The sequence below is a fragment of the Tiliqua scincoides genome, chromosome 1 (genome assembly GCF_035046505.1).
Source record: "Tiliqua scincoides isolate rTilSci1 chromosome 1, rTilSci1.hap2, whole genome shotgun sequence".
In the NCBI taxonomy this organism is placed as follows: Eukaryota; Metazoa; Chordata; class Lepidosauria; order Squamata; family Scincidae; genus Tiliqua; species Tiliqua scincoides.
Genome location: NC_089821.1, coordinates 33,796,339 through 33,822,592, shown reverse-complemented (window position 1 = coordinate 33,822,592; position 26,254 = coordinate 33,796,339). Strand labels below are relative to the sequence as shown.

The window sequence follows — 26,254 nt, the reverse complement described above, 5'->3', positions numbered from 1 at the left end:
AACAAGCTTTCCTGGAGTAAATAATGCAATACATATAGCATGATTTGTTCACTCTCTTTCCTGGCAAACATAAGTACATAAATTTCAAATACCAGGATTGATCCTCTGTGAGATAACAGCACTCTGTAAAAATCTCCCCATTGAAATGGGGTATCTATGTTCAAGAGCCTTCAGAATATCAGACAGTAGCCATGTAATTGTGGTCCACCACTCTCTATATGACATACACAATATGGAACACATGCATGTAAATATTCATTGAGGTGTGGCTTTATGACACCTATGCATGTTTTGCTTAAGGCATGAGTCATTTACACATCATGCGTTTGCTATATGAAACACATTACATGTTCTAGCAAGCAGTTTACCCACTGTAGATACAACTGTTATATGAAGCACAGAGTGGCCCTGAGAAATGGCATGACCATGAAAAAGAAGCATTGCTTTGCAGGGCAGAAACGAGGAGGCACAAGCTAAAGAGTCTGCTATTTTCTCTTTTCTCTGTTTCCATAGGTTAATAGGATGAGTTCTATAAACTCTTATCTGCTCCAGGACAAAACAGGTGAGGTGCAGGGGAGAACAGGAAATAACAACAGCGGTAACTTTACTCAAGGGTTTTACTACCTTGCCAAATTCATCCTGAGAATTCATCCAACAGAACATCCAGAGGTAAAAGCCTTATAAATGCTCTGAGATGCACCATATCCACGAGATGGTGAAATCTATGTTTGTTTTTTACTAATTTGTATGCCCTGACTATATCATACATGTATAACTAAGAACATGCTGATACAAAGGCACGAAACATATTTCTATGCTGCAAGTTATAAAATCTCAGCAGCTGAAAGTTAACCTTTTTTTTCAAAAGATTTAAAAAAAAACATTCAACAATCTGGCATGAAAAAATAAAATTATCAAATAGTTTACTTTTCTTTAACAAAAATGCCATACTAGCCATATGCCTGAAGCAAATGGTTATGCAGCAAGCACGTAATATTGTAAACGTCTGAATCATTGAAGATTTTCTATCACTTGGAAACGAGATAAGGCCAAATATACCCAATATTATTACAATTAGGTCTGATAATAACAAAAAGTACATGTAAACCTTACTAACTACTTGTATTGCGACATATATTTTTTCTGGAATGCCACATGAAAAGCTCAATCCTATCCCCTGCCACCAGTGCTGATGCAGCTGCACCAAAAAGGTGTACACTGCATCTTATGGTGGCTGCGACCTGAAGGCACATGGGGTGACCTGAAGGCATTCCGCGTAAGCCATGGAGCTGGCTATGGGTCTGCTTGGACACATGCCGCCTATTTTGGTGACATATGTTTGAGGAGGGAAAAGGGGCGAGGAGGTTTTACAAGAGGGAATAAATTTTGGCATGCGCCATTACTGTGGTATCGACCCCTCTCCACCTCCTCCCTGTCCCTGTTTTCCCCTTCCCTCCCCAGAAGCACCCGTCTGTCCCACTCTCATCTCCGTCCTTCCAACAGCCTGCCCCCATTGCCAACTCACTTCCAAGGATAAGCATCATAAAATTATATATTTATTATAAAATATCAGTTATTGCCCAGGGACTAGCAAGTCATCACAGGCATCAGAATCAAAGAGAGAGAAAAAGAGGGAGAGGTGATCCAAAAAGATTGGTCAGCTCAACATCTGTTCCAGATAAGATGATGGAAAGCCTAATCAAGGATAAAATGTTGAAACATATAGAAGAATAAACTTTACTGAGGGAAAATTGGTATGGCATCTCTGTAATGATAAGTCTTACCTAACAAATCCTTTGGAATTCTTTGAAAAGGTCAACAGGCATGCTGATGTGGGTGAACTGATCAATATTATATCTGGATTTTCAGAAGGCGTTTCACACAGTACCTCACCAAAGGCTCCTGAGAAAACTCCATAGTCAGGGAATTAAGAAGCCAGGTCCTCTTAAGCTTTAGGAACTGATTGAAGCACAGGAAACAGGGTGAAAATAGGCAATTTTCACAATGGAGAAAGGTGAAACTAGTGTGCCTCTAGGATCAGTCTTGGAATGAGACTTTTCAATTTATTGATAAATGACTTGGAGTTGGGGATAAGCAGTGAGGTAGCCAAATTTTTCTGGGTGATGGTCCAGAATGGATTGGGAAGAGCTCCAGAAGGATCTCTCTTAACTGGGAGAATGGGTGGCAAAATCACAGATGTGCTTCAAAGTAAGTTAAGTGTAAAGTGATTCACATTGGGGCAAGAAATCATAATTTCAGATACAGGTCCAATCTTGTTATACACTGATTTTTTATACATGGATTTGACTCAACACTAATGGCCACTGCAAATGAGAAGGAACGTGCGGGAGAAAAATGCATCCCTTTAAAATCCCAGTTTAAAAAAACTGCTTTTTTTTTACTGTTGTAGAGAGACAGTCATACAAGTGATTACAGGTACAACCTAATTATCCACAGATTTTTCTATCTCAAGGCTATGAGATGGGTCCTTGAAATTAAACAGTTGTTTAACAGAAGCCTTGTTAATCCAAGAGAGGGCAGCCAGCTGACAATTCATCAATTGTTCTCATTCCAGGTGCTTAGAAAGGCTTCACTCCTTCCCTCCAGCAACCCCTCCCTTCCCCCCCAGCACATGAAAGAAAGATAATCACTTTGATCTGGGTGAAGGGAGAGGTCTCTGGCTTGAAGCCTTTCTAAGTGCCTGGAGAGACTAACTGATGGATTGTCTGTGTAATGACTCTTGTCTTACATCACAAAAGAACAGCAAGGTTGTTTTTAAACCTCCTAGCAGAGGGACATTGTTTTTTAAATGGATTAGCTTTAATGCGATTTTTGCCATCCATGTAAGTTCTGGGAACAGAACCCTCAGGAATAATGAGACTCTACCTGTATATGCCAATGGGTTCTGAGCTGTATGTGACCGAACAGGAGAAAGATCTTGGGGTGCTAGTGAATTGCTCGATGAAAGTGTCAATCCAGTGTGTAGCAGCTGTGAAGAAGGCCAAATTCATGCTTGGGATCTTTAAAAAAGGAACTGGGAATAAAATGGTCAATATTATTATTATGCCATTGTACAAATTGATGGTAAGGCCACATCTGAAGTATTATGTTCAGTTCTGGTCGACACATCTCAAAAAGGATAAAGTGGAACTGGAAAAACTGCAGAAGAGAGAGATCAAAATGATTAGTGGCCTGGAGCACCTCCCTTATGAGGAAAGGCTACAATGTTCAGGACTCTTCAATCTCAAAAGAAGGCACCTGAGTGAGTGAGAGACAATACTGAGACATATACAATTATGTATGAGATAACAGTGGATAGTTATTTTCCCTCTCAGTGTCAGACCCAGGGGACATCCACTAAAATTGATGGGCAGGAGAGTTGGAATAGGCAAACGGAAATACTTCTTTACTCAGCAAGTAATTAATCTGTGGAACTCCTTACCACAGGAAGTGGTGACTGCATCTGACCTAAATGCTTTAAAAGGGGATTTGGGCAGAATTATGGAGGTAAAGTCCATGACAGGTTACAAGCATGGAATATAGACATTGACAAGCATGTCTATACGCAACTTCCAGGTTTTAGAGATAGCCTATTTCTTGGTGCCAGATGCAAGGGAGAAGGAACACGATATAGCTATCTTGTTGCATGTACCCCAAGGCATCTGGTGGGTCACTGTGATATAGAGGAAGTTGGATTAAACGGGTGCTCGGTTTATCCAGCAAGGCTCTTCTTATGTAGCTGCTCCCTCCATTAGCCTTCTAGGCTAAACACTTTCTTTTTCGATCTGACCTTCCCTTTTTAGTTAGCTGCTTTTAGGTCTTGTGGTTGTATTCTATATTCTGTCTTAATGGTTTCAATTGTACTATTCTTTAATATTATTTTACTGTTAGTGCGTTTTGTATTTCATTCTTATTTTGTATTTTATTTTCCCCCCTCTATATTGTACACTGCCTTGAATGCTCCATTTATCTGAAGGAAAAGGTTGAATATAAATCATTTAAATAAATAAAATAAACTTTTTAAAGAAGTTAATCCCACTTTGTTCAACAAGACTTGCTTTCAAATAAAAATATGTCAGATGGCATCCTTAGCCTTAAGTGTCCTTGTTTACTATCATTGCATGTTAACACAGAAAGCCAAGCAGTTATAACTGAGAGTCTAAACAGCTATAACTTCACAGGCAATGGCATCACAATGTGGGTGCAGCTAGCACCGGCTGCACCAGATGTCACCCTCAGGACACCCTCACTGCCTGAGCCTCTGGAGTTCTTCGGCCCTCTTCAGGCTCAGCTGCCCTGTACTCTCATGAAGATCGTGCTTTCACTGCTTGCTGGTGAAAACACAAAGTGACTGGGTCTGGAGAGGACCTAAAATAACTGAATGCAAGTGGTCTGGATGCGGGTTTACTGCACTAAAAGCAATGCGATGGCTTAGAACAGGGGTGTCCAAACTTTTTGGCAGGAGGGCCACAACATCTCTTTGACACTGTGTTGGGGGCCGGAAAAAAAAAGAATTTATATTTCAAATTTAAATAAATTTACATAAATTACTATATTAGAGATGGAACTTATATGAATGAAGGCCAGCCTTTTCTTTGCTGCTGCATCATAGACGTGAAACAGCAAGCAGAGAAGGGAGCCTTTGTCCTACAGCTCATGCAAGAGGTTGAACAGTTGGCCGCCGCACTGAGAGCAGTTGCATCAGGCCAGCAAAGGCTCCAGCAAGTCTCCAGAGGGCCAGAGGCTCACTGGAGATTGGGGGCTCCCCACGGGTCGGATTGGGAGTTGCTGAGGGCCGCAAGTAGCCCCAGGGCCGGGGTTTGGGCACCTCTGGCTTAGAAAGTTGGGGAACAGGTGATTACATCACCCACGAACTTCCAGAATGCCAAGCTCATGCAAGTAAGCACTGCACTGGATGACATGCACCCTGAGTACACCTCTATTCACAGGGCAAAAGGCACCTGGACTGCATGATCAGGTTTTGGATTACGTTCCTGATTATGATCAGGTTTGGATTACGTTTGATCTCTCTCTTCTGCAGTTTTTCCAGTTCCACTTTATCCTTTTTGAGATGTGTCGACCAGAACTGAAACGTTAAAACAGTTTTGGATAACTGTTTAAAGGCCAACCAAGTTAGTATACAAGCATGCCCAGAAAATAAGTGAATTTTAAACATGCAAACTTGATTTAAATTAATGTCTTCAACAGTCTTTTTTCTTGGTGATTAAAACCAACCCATCACTTTGTTTCTGAACTGTTTTGCATCCCTGCATAAATGGCTTATTAGTGGCAAAATACCTCTGCAGCTGTTTATCTAGAACTATTCAAAATCCTCCATGCCTTTCTCAGTACTGTCAATTTCTAATGAGTCATGTTACCTTTTGCTGACACATCAGTCCTGAATATTCTTTGCCAAATTCTACCTGTATACCTTCTAGTAACACTGGAGAAACATCACTGCTGTGCTGGAGAAACATCACTGCAGAAACAACAGTACAGTGTTACACTTTGTAACACTGGTCAGCATCCAAAAGAAATGAGGAACAAATTCCAAGAACCCATGCAGGTAGGAGGGGCTTTGGACTTATGCTTCTTAAACATTCATGCAACAGAGCAAATTATTTTTTAAAATTCGGGTATTTTCAAAGCCTGTTATGATATAGCCCAAGGATCCACTGCTTGAAGAAGAAAAACAAAAAAAATCAAACGGGCCATGAAAAATCCTCAGGTAGCAATCTGTGGAACTTCTTGCTGCAGAATGTGGTGATGGTACCTGGCCTAGAAATCTTTAAAAGGGGATTGGACAGATTCATGGAGGAAAAGTCCATCACAGGTTATAAGACAGGATGACTATATTCGACCTTTACAGCCTCTCTAACTTGGCTCGTTAGCCATGTGGGCACCCTCCTGGATTTAGTGGAACCCTTCTTTCTTTGTGGTATACACCTCTGCTGGGCTTCTATTACTGTTGTTTTAAGCAGCCTCCATGCACTCTGGAGAGAATGGACTCTTTTTACTTTCCCTTTCAACCTCCTTCTAACCAGCCTCCTCATTTGAGGGAAGTTGAACCTCCTCTAACCAGCTTTTCGGAAGTCAAGGGTTTTTGTGAGAGATTTGCCCGGTATTCTTTCCCGACGTGCACATCGAAACGGATCGCAGCATGATCACTGTTCCCCAATGGCTCCGTAACATTGACATCTCTAACCAGGTCCTGCGTACTGCACAATATTAAATCCAGAGTCACCTGTCCTCTGGTGGGCTCCAAGACTAGCTGCTCTAAGGCACAGTCATTTAGCACGTCAAGGAATCCGGTCTCCTTTTCGTGACCAGAACACAAATTGACCCAGTCAATATGAGGATAATTGAAGTCCCCCATGATTACAACCCTGACCCTCCTTGTCACCTCCCTGATCTGTTTCCTTCCGATTTCAAGGTCCCCTTCCGATTTCTGGTCTGGAGGACGATAGTACGCCCCCAGTATTACATTGCCCCACGGGCCTGGTAATTTAACTCACAGAGATTCTACGGTGGAGTCAGACCCACCTTCAATCTCTACTTTGCTGGATTCTATCCCTTCCTTAACAAACAGGTGGTGGACAGGTCGATGAAAGTGTCGACTCAATGTGTGGCGGCAATAAAGAAGGCCAATTCTATGCTTGGTATCATTAGAAAAGGTATTGAGAACAAAATGGCTAATATTATTATAATGCTGTTGCACAAATCGATGGTAAGGCCACACCTGGAGTATTGTGTCCAGTTCTTGTTGCCGCATCTCAAAAAAGACATAGTGGAAATGGAAAAGGTGTAAAAGAGAGCAACTAAGATGATTTCGGGGCTGGGGCACCTTCCTTATGAGGAAAGGCTATGGCGTTTGGGCCTCTTCAGCCTAGAAAAGAGGCGCCTCAGGGGGGGCATGATTGAGACATACAAAATTATGCAGGGGATGGACAGAGTGGATAGAGAGATGCTCTTTACACTCTCACACAACACCAGAACCAGGGGACATCCACTAAAATTGAGTGTTGGGAGAGTTAGGACAGACAAAAGAAAATATTTCTTTACTCAGCGTGTGGTCGGTCTGTGGAACTCCTTGCCACAGGATGTGGTGATGGCATCTGGTCTGGATGCCTTTAAAAGGGGATTGGACAAGTTTCTGGAGGAAAAATCCATTATGAGTTACAAGCCATGAGGTGCAGGTACAACCTCCTGACTTTAGAAATGGGCTATGTCAGAATGCCAGATGCAAGGGAGGGCACAAGGATGAGGTCTCTTGTTATCTAATGTGCTCCCTGGGGCATTTGGTGGGCCACTGTGAGATACAGAAAGCTGGACTAGATGGGCCTATGGCCTGATCCAGTGGGGCTGTTCTTATGACCTTCAGAGAGGTAGCCTATTTCTGAATGCCAGATGTAAAGGAGTGGCAACAGGATACAGGTATCTTGTTGTCTTATGTACTCCCAAAGGAATCTGGTGGGCCACTGAGATAGAGGAAGCAGGACTAGATGGGATCTTGGCCTGATGCAGCAAGGCTCCTCTTGTTCCAGCAAGGCTTGATCCAGCAAGGAACACAACCACTGTGATAGCTATCATATATTTTTCCTGTCATACTGACCAATACTATTCCCCACCATTGGTGCCAAATGAGCTGCGCTGATGGAGCACATGCTGCATCCATTGGTAGGGGAGGCAGGTGGACAGCCAGCAGGAGGTAGATTTTATGTAGAGAAATCTTTTAAAAATCTTTCTACCTGGTAGGCTGCCCTACCTATGTGTCTCCTCAGAGCTTTGCTGGCCATTTTGCATTCTGTCATTCAGAGATCCACCCTCTCCCTGACATCCCCCAATGTGCCCCACCCTCCCCTGCCCAGTCCACAACATGCCTCTGCTACCAATTTACCAGTAATGACAAAGTCTTCAGGAGCCACTGCTGCCCATTTGCAGAAGTGTTTGGGAAGTGCAAACTGCACCACTGTAAAGGGCCTTGCACAGCCAGAACATTAGTTCCAGCACAATTGGGACCAAAAGCAAGTATTTATTGGTAAAGGAAGACTGAGATTCAAAGGCTTTCACCTTGAAAAAAAATCCCTAAGGCCTACATTTAAATTTTTAAATCCCACGCTATGTCCATCCCCACAAGAACGCCTCTAAATATAACGATACTAATTAACGTAAGTAACTATCAAGCAGAAACACCAAAAGCATTTACTCAGAGATTAAGTATTCATAAAGAAAGTTATATCAGTGGTTCCCAAACTTCTACTCAGAAGATTGGAACCCTGTAATTATTTGTGGGGACGGACGGACGCACTGCACCACAGCGACCAAGGGCCTTTGTAATGTATCCGGGGGGTAGTGCTGACCATCCAGAGGCTGAGTGGGGCTCGCAGCCCACTCTGCCCCCCCCAGCTCCAAACAGCTCGTATTTCTAATTGCGACCCACTTCCAGTTTGCAATCATAAGATACGAACTGTTGGGTGCAGTGGGGAGGCACGCACAGGGGGTTGCGAATCCCCTTCCCCGCACTCTCCAGATGGCCAGGGCTACTCCCAGGTATGTTACCAAGCCCCTTGAACATGATGCTGTCGTGATCGCAGCAGTGCCATTGCTGCCATCATTGCTGTGTCACTCCCCTTAAGGGGGAATGACCTGCTTTTGATTTTTCTGGTAGGTCACAACCCACCTATTTGGGAACCACAGCATTATATTATTACAGATACCTATTTCTCTTCCTTCTAAAAAACTCAAAGGTGAAGAGCATACTAGATTAAAACAACAATGGTCAAACAATCAGGTAAAGGTTATTCAGAAACATCGAAGTTAAGATACAACGAAATTCAAACATTCTGTCACAGAGGTCTGCTTATCTACCGATGAAAGACAATGACTAGGATGTTCTAATCCAACCATCACAGAAGTTGCATATATGTCTATGCAGCTTGAGAAAAAAACTACCTTACATTTTTATGTCATATGTCCCAAAACTACTTTTGTCCACCAGTCTGAAATGTATATCTAAGGGGAAAAGAGCAAATCATTCATGCAGCAAGGAGTACCACAATTTCTTAGGAGAGGAACAAAATGAATACCAAAATATTATCCACATTGCATGAACAATTCTATAGAGCTCAGATATATGCTACAAGCCCAATGCGAAAACCACAATATCAGTGTATTGATCTACGATGATCTCTTTGAAACTGAAGACAGCACCATTTAAACCATAATTCATTTCATATAAGAATTTTTCTACTAGAAATAACCATCAATTTCTTCTTCAAACTAATATGTGAAAGGAAGGCTAGAAATCAAAACAAACTAGCCCGCTCGAATCAGACATCACAAAAATCCAGTCCCACTGTTTAGTGAAACGCTGGTATACACTTTGTCACTATTCCCCAATACCCTAATCACTGCACTGATGCACTGGACTAGCAGCAAACAACCATCTAGGATGCATGAACCTAGGAACATCTAGGAACCATCTAGACTAAAATGAATGCATGAAAAGCTATCGTGAAGAAAGGCATGCTGGTAGAGCAAAGAAATAACTCCATCTCTATGGTGACAAGAGATTCTGTTATCTCTGTGGAAAGGAAGATGTCACCAAATGCCACCTGCTGCTTCATATATGATGAATCAGGTCAGCAGCCATAAATCATATTTTTAAAAATGTTATATTATAGTATTAAACATCCATTCAATAATCCTCAAAATTAAAATATTCAGAAAAACCCACAACAAGCAGAATTTAGCTTAACAACCCTTCACACAGAAGTTTCTTACAAGTAACAATGTGGTGTCTGGAACTGCAAACATCTATGTTCATACAATTTCTGGCAAACAATTAAAATAATAAGTTATGAAAGAGTAATCAGGAGTTGCATTCAACTGCAGAATCCAATTCTCCATCAGTAGTTAAGTGCATCAGTTTTAAGCCTTCAGAGGAACTTCTGCAATATACAGTAATGTTTTCGAGAACAGAAACCATCAGGAGATCCATCACACAGAATTAACCTACCTCAATCAAAAAGTCTCCAGTTCTCAAGCCAGCTTGCCATGCTACTCCACCTTCATCCACTGATTCCAGGTACTGCAAAGCAGGAAAGGCTGGAGTTGGGGTGAATTCTTCAATAGGTGTATCAGCTTTGGGAAGAAGAAATGTCATTTTTTTAAATAAAATGAAGCAGCCTTGAACATAAGATTTATTATTTCATGAATTTATTATTTCACACAATTATTTATGCAAGGCCAGAAATACAATGAGACTTTCCTGCCATAATGCTTAGCTTCTTATTCTTTGTTTTGAGGAGGGGGCAGGGGGTTTGCATATGAATGATTACATGGGACTAAGATTTGGTCAATAAATAAATGGAGCTCAGTATTTTAATTGCTACATAAAACAAACAGCAACCAATTTAGTAGAACTGAGTCGAGATCATGTTTAGGTGGGTACATGGAAAAACTGGGCATCTGAAATGTTTGGTCTCTCTAGAGGCTAGTCAGCTATAACTGGCATTCAGCGTAAGTATATAAAAGCTATTCTTGTGCAATGTATGATCTGACATATGTATAAATGCTATTTTTATACAATGTATGATTTGACATATGTACACTAATAGAGACATGCTTTGGTAAGGCATCAAAACCTTTTACAATAAATTATACATTAAAAAATTGAATATAGATGTGCAGTCATAAAGAGCACTTGGATACTCCACCTGAAGAGCTCAGGTTCTTATGAAATTAACATGCATAGTGAGAGAATAACCTCTGTTTGCTGCATAGATAGCTCAGCGCCAGCTGATCGACACAGTGATGAAGTCACTGGGTTTCCAGCAGACCCCACCAAATGTGCATTTAGCCAGGAGGGTTAAATCAGAATCTGTTATATAGCTAGGGAAGCCCAATTGGTGTTTGCCATTCTAGAGAGGAATGATAAAAATGGTATCTCCATAGGAAGGGTGTGGAGGCTCCTCCATGAGCACATATGGGCTAGCCTTTCTTTGAAGCCAGGCAACGTGAGGGAGAGCCCATCTAGCAAATGAGGGGAGCATGGCAGAAGGAACCAGGACAAACCACTACTTTAAAAAAATGAAATAAAAAAGAAATAAAAAGCAGAGTACTAAATAGATGTCCTTTATTCTTTAGCAAAAGCTTGCAAATTAGAATTAGGCATAAGACGGCTTTGCAGATTGTAACACATGAAGGCAGGCAGTCCTCAAAGAGAGCACACATTAAAAGGCCATTCAACATACATGCAGCTTCTGAAGATATAAAAATGCTCAGACTTTCATACTAAAACTGCAGTAGTTTCACCTTGAACAGGTTACAACCCTATCTCACAGAACAGAACAACATGTCTCTTATCTCAGCATTTAACACTACAAATGAAGCAATTTTGTTAATTTTTTTTTACCCAGGATGCTAACAGTTTGGATAAAGTGAACAGGAATACATAGCTAACAACTAGGCAACTTTCCCCTCAAAATTATCCTATTGATCTGCTCTCTATATTTTTTAATATTTAAAAAATGTACACAGATCCTTCAAAACTGTTCAAGAAAACCAGTAAAATCCATGCCAGTACCACTGCACAGAGAGAACACTGTTGTCTAGCAACCTAATGCAAAAGGAGTAATTTGTTTATTTTCAGAAATGCATGCCATTTTCTACATAGGCACTCACCCAACCAGAAAGTCACAGAAAAATCCACATACCTTTGGCCCCTCTGAGCACAAACCCAAATCCTTCATTGTCTTTTTTCTGCAGGACCACTGCCTTTTCTTCTATAATGCAGTCACTGTAGAGAGAATTCCGAGGATAGCGACCATTATTACATCCCTTCATCACCACTGTAGTAGCTGCTCCTCCAGTGTGCAGGTTCATCATTATCACAGCCAGTTAATCAAATAATATTGCAGTAACCAGACATGGGAAAAATATAACAGCAAACAAGAGAAGGAGGAAAGAGACAAAGACAAGGCTTAATGGCAAGGGAGAACATGACAGTGCAACTTAATGGAAGGAATAATGCAGAGAAAGCAGAGGAAGAAACCATGCATGGTGGTGGCTGAACAAACGTGTGATCATGTCATCTGTGTGCTAGCTAGGAGTCTAAGAGAAAAAGAAAGTGAACTGAACGACAGTAGCATTAATAAACTCCTCAATCTTGGATGTACCAGATGCATCTTCTAGTGAAGCCAAAATGAAACCAACCAGAAGAAAAATGAGGCAGCATTTTAAAATCTAAAGATAAAATTGGTTTGCTGTAATAAGTGGCTAAAAGGCACAAATATTTCCAGAAGCTATGCCTTGCATCAAAAGCCCTTTTTCAATCCTATTGAATGTTGCATGCTGCAAGAATCCCACAGGATCATCTGACAGCCTACAATGCTAACAGCGTGCAGCTGCCTTGGCGTCATCAGGCACAAATTTTCACAGCATCAAGAATCTGCATAATTTAAATAGTAACAAGGCATGTATGTTCATGAGCACCTTTTTCCCCATACAAAAAAACTGTGCCTTTCTGAAAGCCAGCACAATGAAATGCTAATGAGAAGCGTGCTCTAAAAAGACAGGCACTGCATTCTTTAAAAAGAAAAAGAGGCTGTTCCTTAAAAATTATCTGTTAATGCCTTTTGCATAGGTGGCTGGTTTGCTTCCCCCCCTCCCCCAAAACCAGGTATTCCAAAATAATAGGTTTCAATTTACATTTCTATGCCAAATTGCAAAGCTTCAAGATATTTCAAAGGATTGCTTTAAATTATTTTAATCAAATAAATCAGATTAAAATTCTGGTAATTCTTTAGAGGTCAATATAGCCTTAAGAACTATTGGTGCACAGCTCTCAGGTGCAAACTATATATTAAGAGACGTTCCCTTTAAATTATGGTGGTGCAGCAGCATAAAATCATTGCTTTGGTGATGGTGGAAAACATGTAATGTTCGGGTCTACCTCCATTCACATACACTGATCATGGAGGCTGAAAACCTCCCCTTCCCCATTTACACACACTTAATTAGACTGCAATTCTATGCATATTTCCCTGAGAATAAGTCCATTTGGACACAACAGTAAACATACATAGGATTAGGATACACATGATGTGCCCACCCTATAACTAAGGCTATTATTAGCTAGGCACAAGATTTTCTAAATTCACAATTCAAAATGGGAAAGAAATAATGATTATTTCCTTCAACATTGTACCAATATACTGCTGGCCACCCAAAATAGCCAGCACCCTTTGGCAGAAATCCAGAGAGAATCTGGCAGTTATGATGAAGCTCTCTTTGGAAGAGAATCAAGGCAAGTTGCCAACTGGTCCTCTGCCTGGCGAAAGGACCAGGCTTTCTTTCCTCTTGTTCCCAGGTGATGTCACTGAAATTTAAGCACATGTGGACTAGGTGCAGGTAACAGGCCAAGAGTGAAATCTGAAACCCTACTGGATTCAGAACAGAATCTACTGCACAGTTTGTCAGTATGATCTATATTGCAGTTGGAGGAGGCAAAGAAGAGAAAGAGAATGAGAATGGGGAAGGAAAGTAGTTTGGAAAGAGGACAGATTTAGACTCTCTTTGCCTCTTTCATCCTACCCATCCTAACAGCAGAAACAGATTCATCTGAAGGTACAGCATAGCATTTCCAAGGGATGGGACCATCACAGCTTCTCTCTCTAGTCTTCTCCACATACCTGGAAAACTATCTCTTCCAATCCTTGTTGTCTGCAGGGGTGGGCAAACTTTCAACTTAAGGGATCCTGGACCTTTAAAAATTGCATAGGAGTGAGAATTTCAGCAGGTACAACTTGTCATCTTGACAATTCCCTCTGCTATGCAATTGTTAAAGGTCCAGGATCCCTAAAGTTGAAAGTTTGCCCACCCCTGCCCTAGAGCACTGACTTCCCTTAGCTCAGTGGTTTTCAGACTGGAGCATCGAGACACCCCAGCCTGAGGGCCCTGGCCTCTTTCCCCTTAAGGGGCAGGGAGGGGGGTAGCTTTTTTGAAAGTCTGGAATCTCTTGATTGGTTAGAAGCTCCTCACTCTCATTTGTCTTTAAAAAGGAAATGGAGAGATTTATGAAGGAAATGTTCATCACAGGTTACAAGCCATAATGACTATACGCAACCTCCAGGTTTTAGAGATAAGCTATCCCTGAATGCTAGAAGCAAGGGAATGGCAACAGAATACAGGTATTTTAAAGCCTTGAGTGCTCCCGGAGGCATCTGGTGGGCCACTGTGAGGTACAGGAAGCCTTTGGCCTGATCTAGCAGCTTTCTTTTTATGTTCTTAGGTTTTTTCTCCAAAGTTCCTCTTAGAAATATAAGACCCTTCGCAGGGCATGTTTAGTTGCCTCCCTTCGCCAGACCCAGCAGGGTAGGTAGCCATGCTGCTGGATGGTGTTTCAGCTTTCTGCAATGTCAGAAGGTATACTCCCAAGTGAGAGTCACCTGGGTAAGGAGCTTAGCTTTCTTTTTTCTGTTTTTGTTTCTGTATAATTCTATATCACTACAGGTCCAGCTTATTTATACATGGGTTTGACTCAATGGCCCCTGAAAATGAGAGAGAATGTGCTGATCCCTGGAGAAGGGGAAAAATGCATCCCTTTAAAATCAGTTTAATGAACAGTCCTTTAACTACAGCCTCCTTAATGAGAGAGAGAGGGCAGCAGGCTATCAATCCTTCTCTCTCCTTTGGACCCCTCCCTCCCCGCAGCACGTGAAAGAAAGCAATCATTTTGCATTGGTGGGGCTGAGTGAAGTGCTGATGGACTGTCTTCTTAATGACTCTTACCTTAGAGTCAAACGGTCAGCAAGGCTGTTTTCAATCACTGGAGCAAAGAAACTTTGTTTTTTAAACTGATTTGCTATACTTTTTATCCAAGCGAGTGCTCAGAATGGAACACACACAAATAATTAGTCTCAACCTGTATTACAAAAGTCTTACTGTCATCCTTTGTCTTCTTAAATCTTTACAGCAGAATGTGATTCTTGATGGGGAATTCCTGATTCAAATAAAGCCAATGTTGACCACAAGGGGGAGGGGGGGCCTAGGAGAGGGGAGTAAAGGGGGTAATTTGTACCAGGGCCCAGGGTCAAAATGCAGGCCCAGAAGCCTAAGGAAGGGGGCCCAGAAATTTCTTGGGATCTGACATTTTCTTATCTACTCAGACTTGTTGCCCACAGGGGATGCTGGAGACACTACCATGACTGGGAATGCTGGGTATACTAATGCAAAATGGGTGGGTAGACCTAGGCTCCAAAGACTTTTCCAGCTGTCTCTACCCTCCCCTTACCCTGCTTTGCCCCTATTCTGCTCACCCATCACCACCCTCCCCCATTGTTTCACCTCTCCCCCTTTGCAAAGGGGCCCAAAAGAAACTTTGTACCCCCTGATAAAATTCCTTTCACAGGCTGAGGGGGGGGGAGGGGAGTTGTTGTTGTGAGGCTTGAGTGCTTCTCAAAGTAGCTGGGATGCCTACAGGCCCTTTTGTCATTCCTGGGTTTAAGGACTGGCAGTAATGGGATTCTGGCAGCCCTACCTTTGGGTTAAGATGGTTTTTGGTCTCTTCAAAGCAAACCCATGACTGACCATGGGTTGGTAATCATCTTACCATGATTGGTAAGATTTTGGTCTCTCTTGCTACAGGACAGTTGAGTTGGTTGTAACAAAATTTTATGACTCCCTTTTGCAGTTGCAGAGACCTCATGGGGATTAATTGGCATTGGGGAAGCTCTTTTCCTCCGATTCAAATATATCCGACCCTATCCTGTCAACTATCTACACCCTGGACAGCAGCGTGTAGCTTAGGGTTGGAGGTATATGTGCTTCATAGCACAGACTTCCAATCAGGATACCATAAATTGTTAGGGGCTCCCCCTACTCCATTTTCAATTTTCTAACCCACACATTGATATTCTTCATCTACTGGAGGAAAGGGAGCATGTTTAGCACTCAGACTATTTCCTTCTCTCAAAATATTTTCAAACTAATGTATTTCTACATACCTGAGGAATTCCCTCAAGCACACAGAAAGCACTATCTTATTTTTTGGGAATGTTTCACTTACATTCATAGAGCCTTGGTGATGATGTGCACTATGTCAGAGGGAACAAGTGGGGACCCCAACGAAACAGTACAGTGTGCATCTCCAAACCCCAATAAGACGGCTTTTGTTCAGGCTTCAGCCAGTCTGCAACAGAAGACCTGAAGTGCTTGGAGTGGGGGGTGAAAAATAGCAGAAAGGTTTCAGAAGTGGGGCTGGGAATGGAAGAGGATAGTTTTTTGTCTCCACATTCATGAATCCAGGATTACTTTCCAGTTAAAGATTCTTTAATTGTATGTAGCATGGGGAGGGGGGGGCTCTCGAAAATGGCTAAAGGGAAAAAAGATTTCCTTCCTTCCTGGAAATCTCTACATATAGCAAGAGAAAGAAACCCAGAGACAAGACACTCCCTCTCAACCTTAGATCCCCAGGTACAATACGAGTACAATAATGACACAAATCCCCCTAGCTCTAATCCCCTGTTCTATAATACTACACACAGTCAGCAAGCAGACACTTCCCACTCACATCCATTTCCCTTTTCCCCCCTTCTTCAACTGACATCTTTGATGTTGCACAGGACCTGGAGCCACTGAGGAGATCCATGGTGGGCTGCCATTTCAAAACAATCTCTCTTAATTTATAAAATGAATATAAATTCTGCATACTTGAGAATACCCCAAGTATACAGAGATCACTACCTTATATCTGGATGTTAAAACCAAGTGTGGTGTTAAAGTGGGATTACAATGGTGCTTTTTCAGCTCAGTAACAGGCCTGCAGTATCCGTACATTACATTCTGCAAAGCAATTCACATCAATTACCCGGTTGTAATTACTACTACACTACAACAATTCTGTAAGATAGGTAAATATTAGTGTCTCCATATTGTAGTTGGCAAGCTGAGACTGGGAGACAGTTCACGGCAGACAGGGACATGAACAAGGAAATCTCAATTCACAGTTCAGTCTCTTAAAACCAGCTTCCACAAATGGCCCCAGGTTCAGTCTCTCAAAAGGAACTAGTTATCTATAAGACCTAAGAAAACCAAAATCAGTCCTACTTTACAGTGACCTTTGTTTCGATAGCTGCAGAAAACACTCAGCATTCTAGTCTAATGATAACTTTACGAGCAATAGTTGAAGGAGAAGAACACAGAAGGGAGCAAAACTTCCAAAAATGGGTCCTCCTTCCCTCCCTCTGAAGAATCCCTTTCCTTTCTTCTGTCCCTTGAATAAAATACAAGGCCACTCTGAACAGATGTACCCAGCTGTTAAAACAGGGAGAAAGTCTCCCTTGGGAGACAAGCAGGAATGGTCTCATACAGAGAAATGCAATACCATGTTCTCACAGCTCAATTAAGCAACACAGAGAGAGAGAGAGAGAGAGAGAGAAAATGCATGAAAGAAAATCAACACACAATAGGTCACTTATGGGCCCCCAGAAAAAAAACAACACCTGTGGTTTTAATGTTAACACATTTCACCAAGTTATTTTGAAATTAATCAGGCAGAACTATTATACAGAATTCAAGGTATTTACAATTTATCATTTCATAAATTGCAGACAGGGGTGAGGAGTGTTGTTTAAAATATTTAGCCAGAGAATTACCAGGTTTAAGCTAGGAACAATTTTGAGATGTAGTATGAAAATGCTGCCCCCAAAGGTTCTCATGTAGATTAAATATTTTTTTTAAGTATATTTTCAAACACATACACCAGTCAACCCATAAAAGCTATTTAATTGTATGATAAGTCATCTTGTTGGGGAAGCAAAAACATTACAGTCCTGTCATGAATAAGTCCATGTTAGGCCTAAGTTGGCATGAGAAGCCTGAACCAAACTAATAAAGCGTAACTGAGAAGTTGCTAGCAGTTCCCAGCTGCAGGAATGTGGGTAAATAAACAAAGAGGAAGGAATGTGTTGTCTCTCCTTTGATGGCCAGGAAGGACAGATAACAAGAATTACAAACAATTGGAGTGCTTGGCACCTCTGCAGACAGAGAGTCTCCTTAGCAAGAGTGATTGAGTGCAGCTGTGGATCTTCAGTTGGGAGGGGTAAGAACTATGAGGGGTTAGCAACCAGGCCAACTTCAAGAAGGTTCTGTTCATCAAGAGTTCTGATTGGACAGTCTAATAATTATGAAGGGGGGTTGTTGATGGTAGGGTGTGTGTAGGAGTCTCCAGCAGAGTGAAAAACAAACGGCAGCACAACAGAAACTCGAGGCTGATGTCCAAGGCAATCTCTCAGAAGGCAAAGAAGCACTTGACACGAGAGTTAGGTTCCATCACCAAGATATATTATATACAAGGATATTTACAGCAACACTGGTCAGTCATACAGCAACACACATTACGGCATCCTGATTCCTATTTCCCCAGCTCACGCTCACACTCACCCTCACCCACCGTTGAGTGTTTGTCTGCGGCCTTGTTATATGCACAAGGCACACCCACAATCAGCTGCACAGAATCAGCAATCAGGAACAGCTGCTCCCTGTTACTTGCAACAAACAGACTATTCACCACAGCGTTTGTTGCATTTCCTCCTGTGCACAGGACCTGAGTGATTTCCTGGGTTCAGACCTCAACACCCCTCCAAATCATTCTGGTCCTGTCCCATCTTTTATACTCAACTGGTAATAGAGTTTTTCATGTTTCATTACAGACAATGGTTTTGTCAATACATCTGCCAGCTGTGCCTCCATAGGGCAATAGTTTAATACAATTAAACGGTTTCGTATTGCCTCTCTTACGTTAGCATGTCTCAGCTCTATATGTTTAGTTCTGTTTTTAATTCTATCTGAATTGGCCATGGCGATACAGGTTTCGTTGTCTTCCAGAATTTGGATTGGTACATTCATGTTAAGCCCTAGATCTATCAACAACTGTTTGTACCATATTACCTCGGTACAAGCTAAGGATAGACTACCATATTCTGCTTCTGATGAGGATAGCGCAACGTAAGTCTGCTTTACGCAACGCCAGCCAATCAGAGCACCTGCAAACAATATAGCTAGTCCAGAAATAGACTTTCTTGTATCTGGACAATTGCCCCAGTCTGCATCAGCATATATAATTAGTTCTTCTGGACCTTGTGGATGAAGAACTAGCCCATGATGTAGAGTACCCTTCAGATATCTTAGCAATCTTTTTAGTGCTTGGAAATGTTGCTGTGTAGGAGCAGATACAAACCTGCTCAGTATATTAATAGCACAAGCAACATCAGGTCTAGTCCACTGAGAAAGATACTGCACGCTGCCCACTACTGATTGATACATTTCCCGATCACAAGGTGGACTTTCTGCACTTGCAGTTTGCATGAAATTAGGGACCATAGGTGTTTTGCAACCTTTGCACTCATCCATGTTGCACCTCTCTAACAACTCTACTATTTTCTGTGCCTGGTACAATTTGTACCCTCCTGGAGTGGGTATTACATTCACTCCGAGATATTTACTAATGGGACCAAGGGTTCTTAGAGTGAGGTGTTTCCTTAACTCTATTAATACCTCCTCAATTCTCTGTTGAGTCTTAGCCAAAACAATAAGATCATCCACAAACACAGTCACAAGTATCTGGTTCTCTCCATTATCTTTTATATACAGACGTGGGTCCACCTTAGATGCTGTGAACCCAATGTCTTTTAGACAGGAATCTAAACAGACATTCCACTGGTGGGGGCTTTGCCTTAGCCCATATATGGCTTTATGTAGACATAATACCTGCCCTTCTTGAAGGCTTTGAAATCCTTCAGGCTCTTGCATATACAACATTATCCCCTCCTCCAATGGGGCGTGTAAAAATGCCGTTTCTATATCTACATGCATGGTTTTCCAGCCACGCCTGGCAGCATAAACCAAAATGGTTCTAAAGGTTTCGGCTCGGACAGTGGGTGAGAATATCTCATCATAGTCCTGAGCTGTCTAGCTAAATCCCTTCGCCACCAACCTTGCCTTATAGACCGGTGCTCCTCCAGTCTGGCTCTGTTTTAGTTTAAAGACCCAGCGAGTGCCAATTGCTTTCTTGCCCTGGGGAAGAGTTGCAGCTGAAAATACAGCATGCTTTCTCATAGATTCCATTTCAGCCTTCATGGCCTCCTCCCAGCACATCCTCTCAGTTTTAGGGAGCTTCTTAACTTGGGAGTAATCCCGGGGTTCCAGCCCTACAGTTTGACACATTGAAATTGACTCGGGCACATAACGATCAGGGGGTTTTGTCACTCGTGTGGTTCTGCGTAAGACAGGTGAAACAGGACCTTGTGTAGTTATTTCAGTTTCCTGCCTACTTTCAATTTTGGGTTCACGTAGTCCCTCTTCTCTCCTACTCTGTTGTACCTGTTGCCTAGGTGACACCCCTCTAGGCGATTGAGAAGCATTCTCCTTTTCATCAATCCCAGTTGCGAGAGGTATAAACACAGAGGGAGTTTGTTCTACTGAAGTCCACTTAGGGTTATAAAATTTCACAGACCTGGAGATTATTAACTTGCCTGATTTGGTCATCAACCTATATCCCTTACTTCCTGGTTCATAACCTAGCAGGATAACAGGCTGAGCTCTGGGAGCTCGCTTTCTGCTCCTTCTCTGCACCAGTACTTCTCCACATGTACCAAATGGGTATTAATGTTTTAAAGAGGGAGGTTCCCCATGTAACATTTGATAGGGAGTCATTCCAACTACAGAGGAGTAGGTGCGATTAAAGACATAGCAGGCACATTTTGCAGCCTCCGCCCAATAGCCATAAGGAAGTTGGCTATCTGTTAGAATAGCGCGTATCTTGGTCTGCAACGTTCTGCCATATCTTTCCGCAACACCATTCTCCTGAGGACAATTAGGATTTGATAAACGATGGTGCACACCTTTTCTCTCTAGCCAAGTCATAAAAGGTTCGTTCAGATATTCAGTGCCACGATCTGTTTGCAGACTAATTAGCTTGTGGCCAAACCTGCATTCTGCATAAGCCGCCCATCTTTTAAACGTAGAAAACACCTGTGTCTTAGACTTCAGTGGAAAACAGAACATATATTTTGAATATCTGTCAAGCACAAGAAGTAGGAACCTGGCACCACCAATAGATTTATCCATGGGTCCAATTAGATCTGAGTCAACAAGCTTACTTGTTGACAACCCACTTGTAAACTGAGTGGGTTTACTAGCTACCCACTCACTCCTATTTGCCACAGAAGCTGCTGTTATATTAACCTTTTTACAGACAGCACAATCTAGGAACTCTTTACAAGGGGTTAAATTCAAGCCCTTTGAATGCTTTACCGTTTGCAAAACAGCCTTAAAGCTTGGATGCCCTAAGGACCTATGCAAGACATGGATGCAACCATGATGCTTAGGGTGGATAGCATGTGTAACATGTGCCTCAGCCCTAGGCTGGACAACAAACAGGCCATCTTTTTCAATTCCCACCATACATACTTTCCCTTGTTTGGACACCGTGCAACGCTTCCCAGCAAAAACAACATGATAGCCCTTTTTGCACAACGCTGATACACTGAGCAAACTGTGTTGTAAATTCGGAGCATATAGGACTCCCTCCAAAGGTTCACACAGTTCTGGCAAGCGAACCACCCCACATCCTTCCACAGGAGAGGACAGCCCATCTGCCAATACCACGTAAGACCTATCAGGTGATCCTAAAGTGGAAAAAACACTCTTAGAATTTGCTACATGCTCAGTTGCACCACTGTCCAATATCCATACAATGGAGGTTGACTCCTTTTCAGTTGCATGAACCAGAGAAAGCTCTGGTCTATGTCTGCTGGTTGGCCCTTGCTTTCGAGGCTTCCTGGAGCCCCTCCTCGCAGGGCAGGCCCTTTGTAAATGATCCTCCGTGCCACAGGAAAAACACTTTCTCACATAGTGCAGTACAGGCACGGGGGAGGATACATCCATACCGCAGGTTGCACCTGCAGAAACAGGGGCAGACGTAGTCCTTCCTCTGGAGCTGTTTTCCAGACGTCGCTCTTGCTCCTGCTGCAGCCGGCCAGTGATGTAAGCAAGAGTCAATTGAGCCTCTGGTAAACATTCCAAAGCAGTGACCAAATGGTCAAAGGTCTGATCCAGAGAGGACAACACAATATAGGCTTTCTGCACCTCTGGAAAAATCACATTTTGCTCCTGCAACCTCAGGAACAAGTTCTTCATATAGAGCATATGCTCTGTAACACTGGTTCCTGACCGCATCTGAGCACGATACAACTGCCATGTGAGAGTAATCTTTGAGGCCACAGTTGTTTGCACATGAATCTGCCTCAAGGACTCCCAACACACAGCTGCAGAGGTGATTCCACAAACATGCACAATCTGACTCTCTCCACACACAACACAATGGTAGCCAGCGCACGTTCCACCAACCTCCTTTCAGCAGCATCCGGTTGGGGTGGGGGGTACTCCACCACAGTCCATAGCCCCTCCTTACGTAGGAACATTTCCACATGGGTAGCCCAGGTGAGGTAATTTGTCTCTTGGAGCTTTACAATAGGAAAGCCGGTCAAAGCCATCTCGGTGCCAGCAGCCTGCATTCCGTCTTACAGCAACAGCAGATAAGACCCACACTTCCAGGCAGCAAACAAAAACAGGAACGACCTTGGAAACATCAACAGCATGGGCCCATAACCAGTTGTGGGTTAGGGTGTGTGTAGGAGTCTCCGGCAGAGCGAAAAACAAACGGCAGCACAACAGAAACTCGAGGCTGATGTCCAAGGCAATCTCTCAGAAGGCAAAGAAGCACTTGACAGGAGAGTTAGGTTCCATCACCAAGATATATTATATACAAGGATATTTACAGCAACACTGGTCAGTCATACAGCAACACACATTACGGCATCCTGATTCCTATTTCCCCAGCTCACACTCACCCTCACCCACCGTTGAGTGTTTGTCTGCGGCCTTGTTATATGCACAAGGCACACCCACAATCAGCTGTACAGAGTCAGCAATCAGGAACAGCTGCTCCCTGTTACTTGCAACAAACAGACTATTCACCACAGCGTTTGTTGCATTTCCTCCTGTGCACAGGACCTGAGTGATTTCCTGGGTTCAGACCTTAAGTTAGGAGTTCCCTCTTGGACAGAGAGTCTTGGGTGTGACGATCTGCAAGTGTGTAAGCTCCATTGTCCATCATGGGCACCTGGCCCCATAGGTAGCCCTGGAGCTAAGAGATCTACAAGAGTAACTGACCCAGGTGAGAGATAGGTATTAACAGAGATAGCCAGCTAGCTTTATTATTTTATTGCTGATATGTTTCCTAGATGTTTATGCCTCTAGCATTTGCTGCCTTATTGTAGAGTGTGTAAACTTATGTACTTAATAAACTATCTTTTACTAAGTTGTTTCATTGTCTGTTGGGAACAAAGGTTCAGAATCCGTTCAGCAAGCTACCAAGTACTTGTTGAGGTCTAGTAACCTGAGGACTGAGGCTTTAATTGGAGAAAGAGCTCAGTGCCTGCAAGGGATAGCATTAAGCCTAGAGGGTCTCAGTGTCCCTGGACTGAGGCACTGGCACGTACAGGGTGGAGGCAGTACTACCGGGCAAGGGGCCTTGAGGGTTTTAAGGTTCAAAAAACCAAGAACCCTAAGTCTCCAAATCCCCCTTTGTTTATGACAAGTCCATTATCTTCTTCCTAAATATTGGAAAATTAGGATACGCTGTGTGGCTAATCATTAGAGAGATCTTAAGTATGAATTTTTAGCATTATCATCTCCATAACAGAAAGATACATTTGGACTATAATCCTACACAGTTCATGTAGGAAACAGCAAAGAGAAGGTTGCAGATGACAAGCTCCTAAGGCGATTCCTAGAGTAAATATTATAACATGAAGAACTGTATCTGCCACCACGGGGTTGGGAGGGGATGTCTATTTATAGCCTTCCTCCCTATTGCAACGAACACAGGAATGAGTGGATGATCCTAGTAATTAACAACTTCAAGATTAATATAGACCCTGTGTTTGATTGCTTGCATTTCCCTGGGCATTGATCATTCAGGCTGTGCAATCTGCTGCTATAAAATGTAGCACTGAAATAATTCAGGAAGGAAATGATAATTATTTGTTGAACACCAATTGTGCACCAATTTGGCCCTGCACTGAAAACAAAACACCACCCCACACACACAGTCTCTAGTCCTAAACAAACCAGAACATCACAGTTCTCAAACTGGTTGTATAGAAACTTCAGATACTTCACTATGATTTGAAAGCTTGGAGGAGTTTCAGGCTGTAGTCTAAGGATGCTTTCAGACATCATTGACAGCACTCATGGCAACCTGGGTCCAGCTGACCTGAGCTGCTGCCAGCATAGCATCATGGGATGAGATGGTGAAAAACCTCATACTGTGTCAGCGTATTCCTTTTTATAGGCTGCAGCTGACCTGGAAACAAGCTTGGTCAGCTGGAGCTGATAGGAAAAAAAAGCGGCTGACATAATAAAGGAGCATGATGTTTATATTCACCCCTCTTCTCCCCTATTCTGTGTTGACAACAGCACCACTGAATTGGATCGGTGTTGCCCCAGATACTTTGAAGGATATCTGAAACAATTCTGAACACACTGAATAAAGTACGAGTAATGGCATTGCAATACTGAGAATTATTTAGCTAGTATTATGAACACATTATCTTCATCTAAAACATGATAATGGAAGAATGAGGAAAGCATACCTTCCATCATGTACTTTTCTTTCAAAATGTATCTTGGAAGTCTATTTAAAATGCAATCACTCCAGTCAAAGACTGGAGGTAGTTATTTTATAGCAACCACTGAATGAATGCCTTTAGCAGCTTTTTAGAGACAACTGGTGAAAAATTTCAGTTTTGCATCTGTGAAAGGGAAAAGCAGTGTTTCACTTTCCTAACTTAAAAAAAAATGCTATAATGGGCTTAAAGCAGAATGAATTTATTTAATGAATTTTTATTCCGCCTTTCCTTCACCAAGTGAATGACCAAGGTGGCTAACAATATTCATAAACACAATACATATAATCACATAAAATATTTCACAGTAAAATCCATAGCATAAAACCTCACACATATCAGCAAGAAAACAGAGGGGGGAAAACATCTATTTTTCTATTAAAAATAAAACAGGCATAACACACCACAAAATCATGAAACATATAAACAGTGACCATAAAACAGTATCATGAAAATTAAGAGGTGTCAAAATATTATAGCAGCAGGAAGACATTAGAGCCAGGGGCATTAAACAACAAAATACTTCACCACCCACCCTAAATGCTCCAAAGCCAACCTAAACCGAACCATTTTTGATCCTCATCAGAACACATCAAGGAAAGGTACAGTTCTCAAACCTGCTTGGTTTTCAGGATTGGTGAACTGGCACTACAGATCCTAACTGAAATGGCAATCAGTGTTTACAGAATAGTATGTAATTAAACAATTTTATCAAAGCATGATTTTAAAATGAAATACCATGAACAAGATAAAATTACCAGGGAGTGTTCAAGAAAAGCATACAAGGATTCCATTCATGTTCCATGGTAACAAAGTTGATAATCACCAGTTGCACACATACTGTAAGAATTAGAGTAATACTAATGCACTAATAAGTAGTCTTCTATGTAACTTACACATATATTAAGGAAAACTTGCATATGATCAGTACAGTCGTCATTATTGCAGAAATCAAGGTTTCTCTCTCTCTCTCTCTCTCTCTCTCTCACACACACACACACACACACACAGCTAGTAAGTTTCATGGAGACAGCTTTCATTTCATTGAGCTAACATTGTTCCATTAACATCTGAAAATTCTGTTATGCAATTTATGTGATGTGATGGATGACCAGAGATAATGGTAATTAAGGCTGACAGTCTGGAAGCAAGCTGTTCCTGACCAAGCAGGAAGTTGAACTGGGAAACAGGCAGGCAAACAGTTAAATGGGTAGCACAGCCACTTCATCTGTGCCTAAGCATCAGCTTGCCCAGGCTGAAAAGTCAGATTCAGAGGGTTGTATTGTAGAAGATGTAGATGTTCCTGCATGGGAACTTGCTTCTTTCCAACAGCAGCTCTCCCTTTGAAAATCCACTCCCAAGAGATGGGGACCAGTAAGAAGAGAAGCAGCATGGAGAGGGTGAGGAAAATCCCTCTCTTCCTGCACAGATGGAAGGACCTTCCATTTGCTCAAGTCTAGGCTATGCTACAAGCTGGAAACTTTACAGAACTTGGAGGAATC

General features: G+C 42.2%; 1 protein-coding gene across 2 annotated transcripts in view; it reads right to left on the bottom strand.

Moving 5' to 3' along the window:
- SHANK2 (SH3 and multiple ankyrin repeat domains 2) overlaps positions 1–26,254 on the bottom strand; it is a 434,329-nt gene that overhangs the window by 191,311 nt on the left and 216,764 nt on the right. For both annotated transcript variants that reach the window (XM_066632040.1, XM_066632049.1), the window contains 2 exons: positions 11,718–11,800; positions 10,019–10,143 (listed from right to left, as the gene is read on the bottom strand). In XM_066632040.1, coding sequence (XP_066488137.1) covers positions 10,019–10,143; positions 11,718–11,800 — 208 coding nt within the window. The remainder of the gene's footprint in view (positions 1–10,018; positions 10,144–11,717; positions 11,801–26,254) is intronic.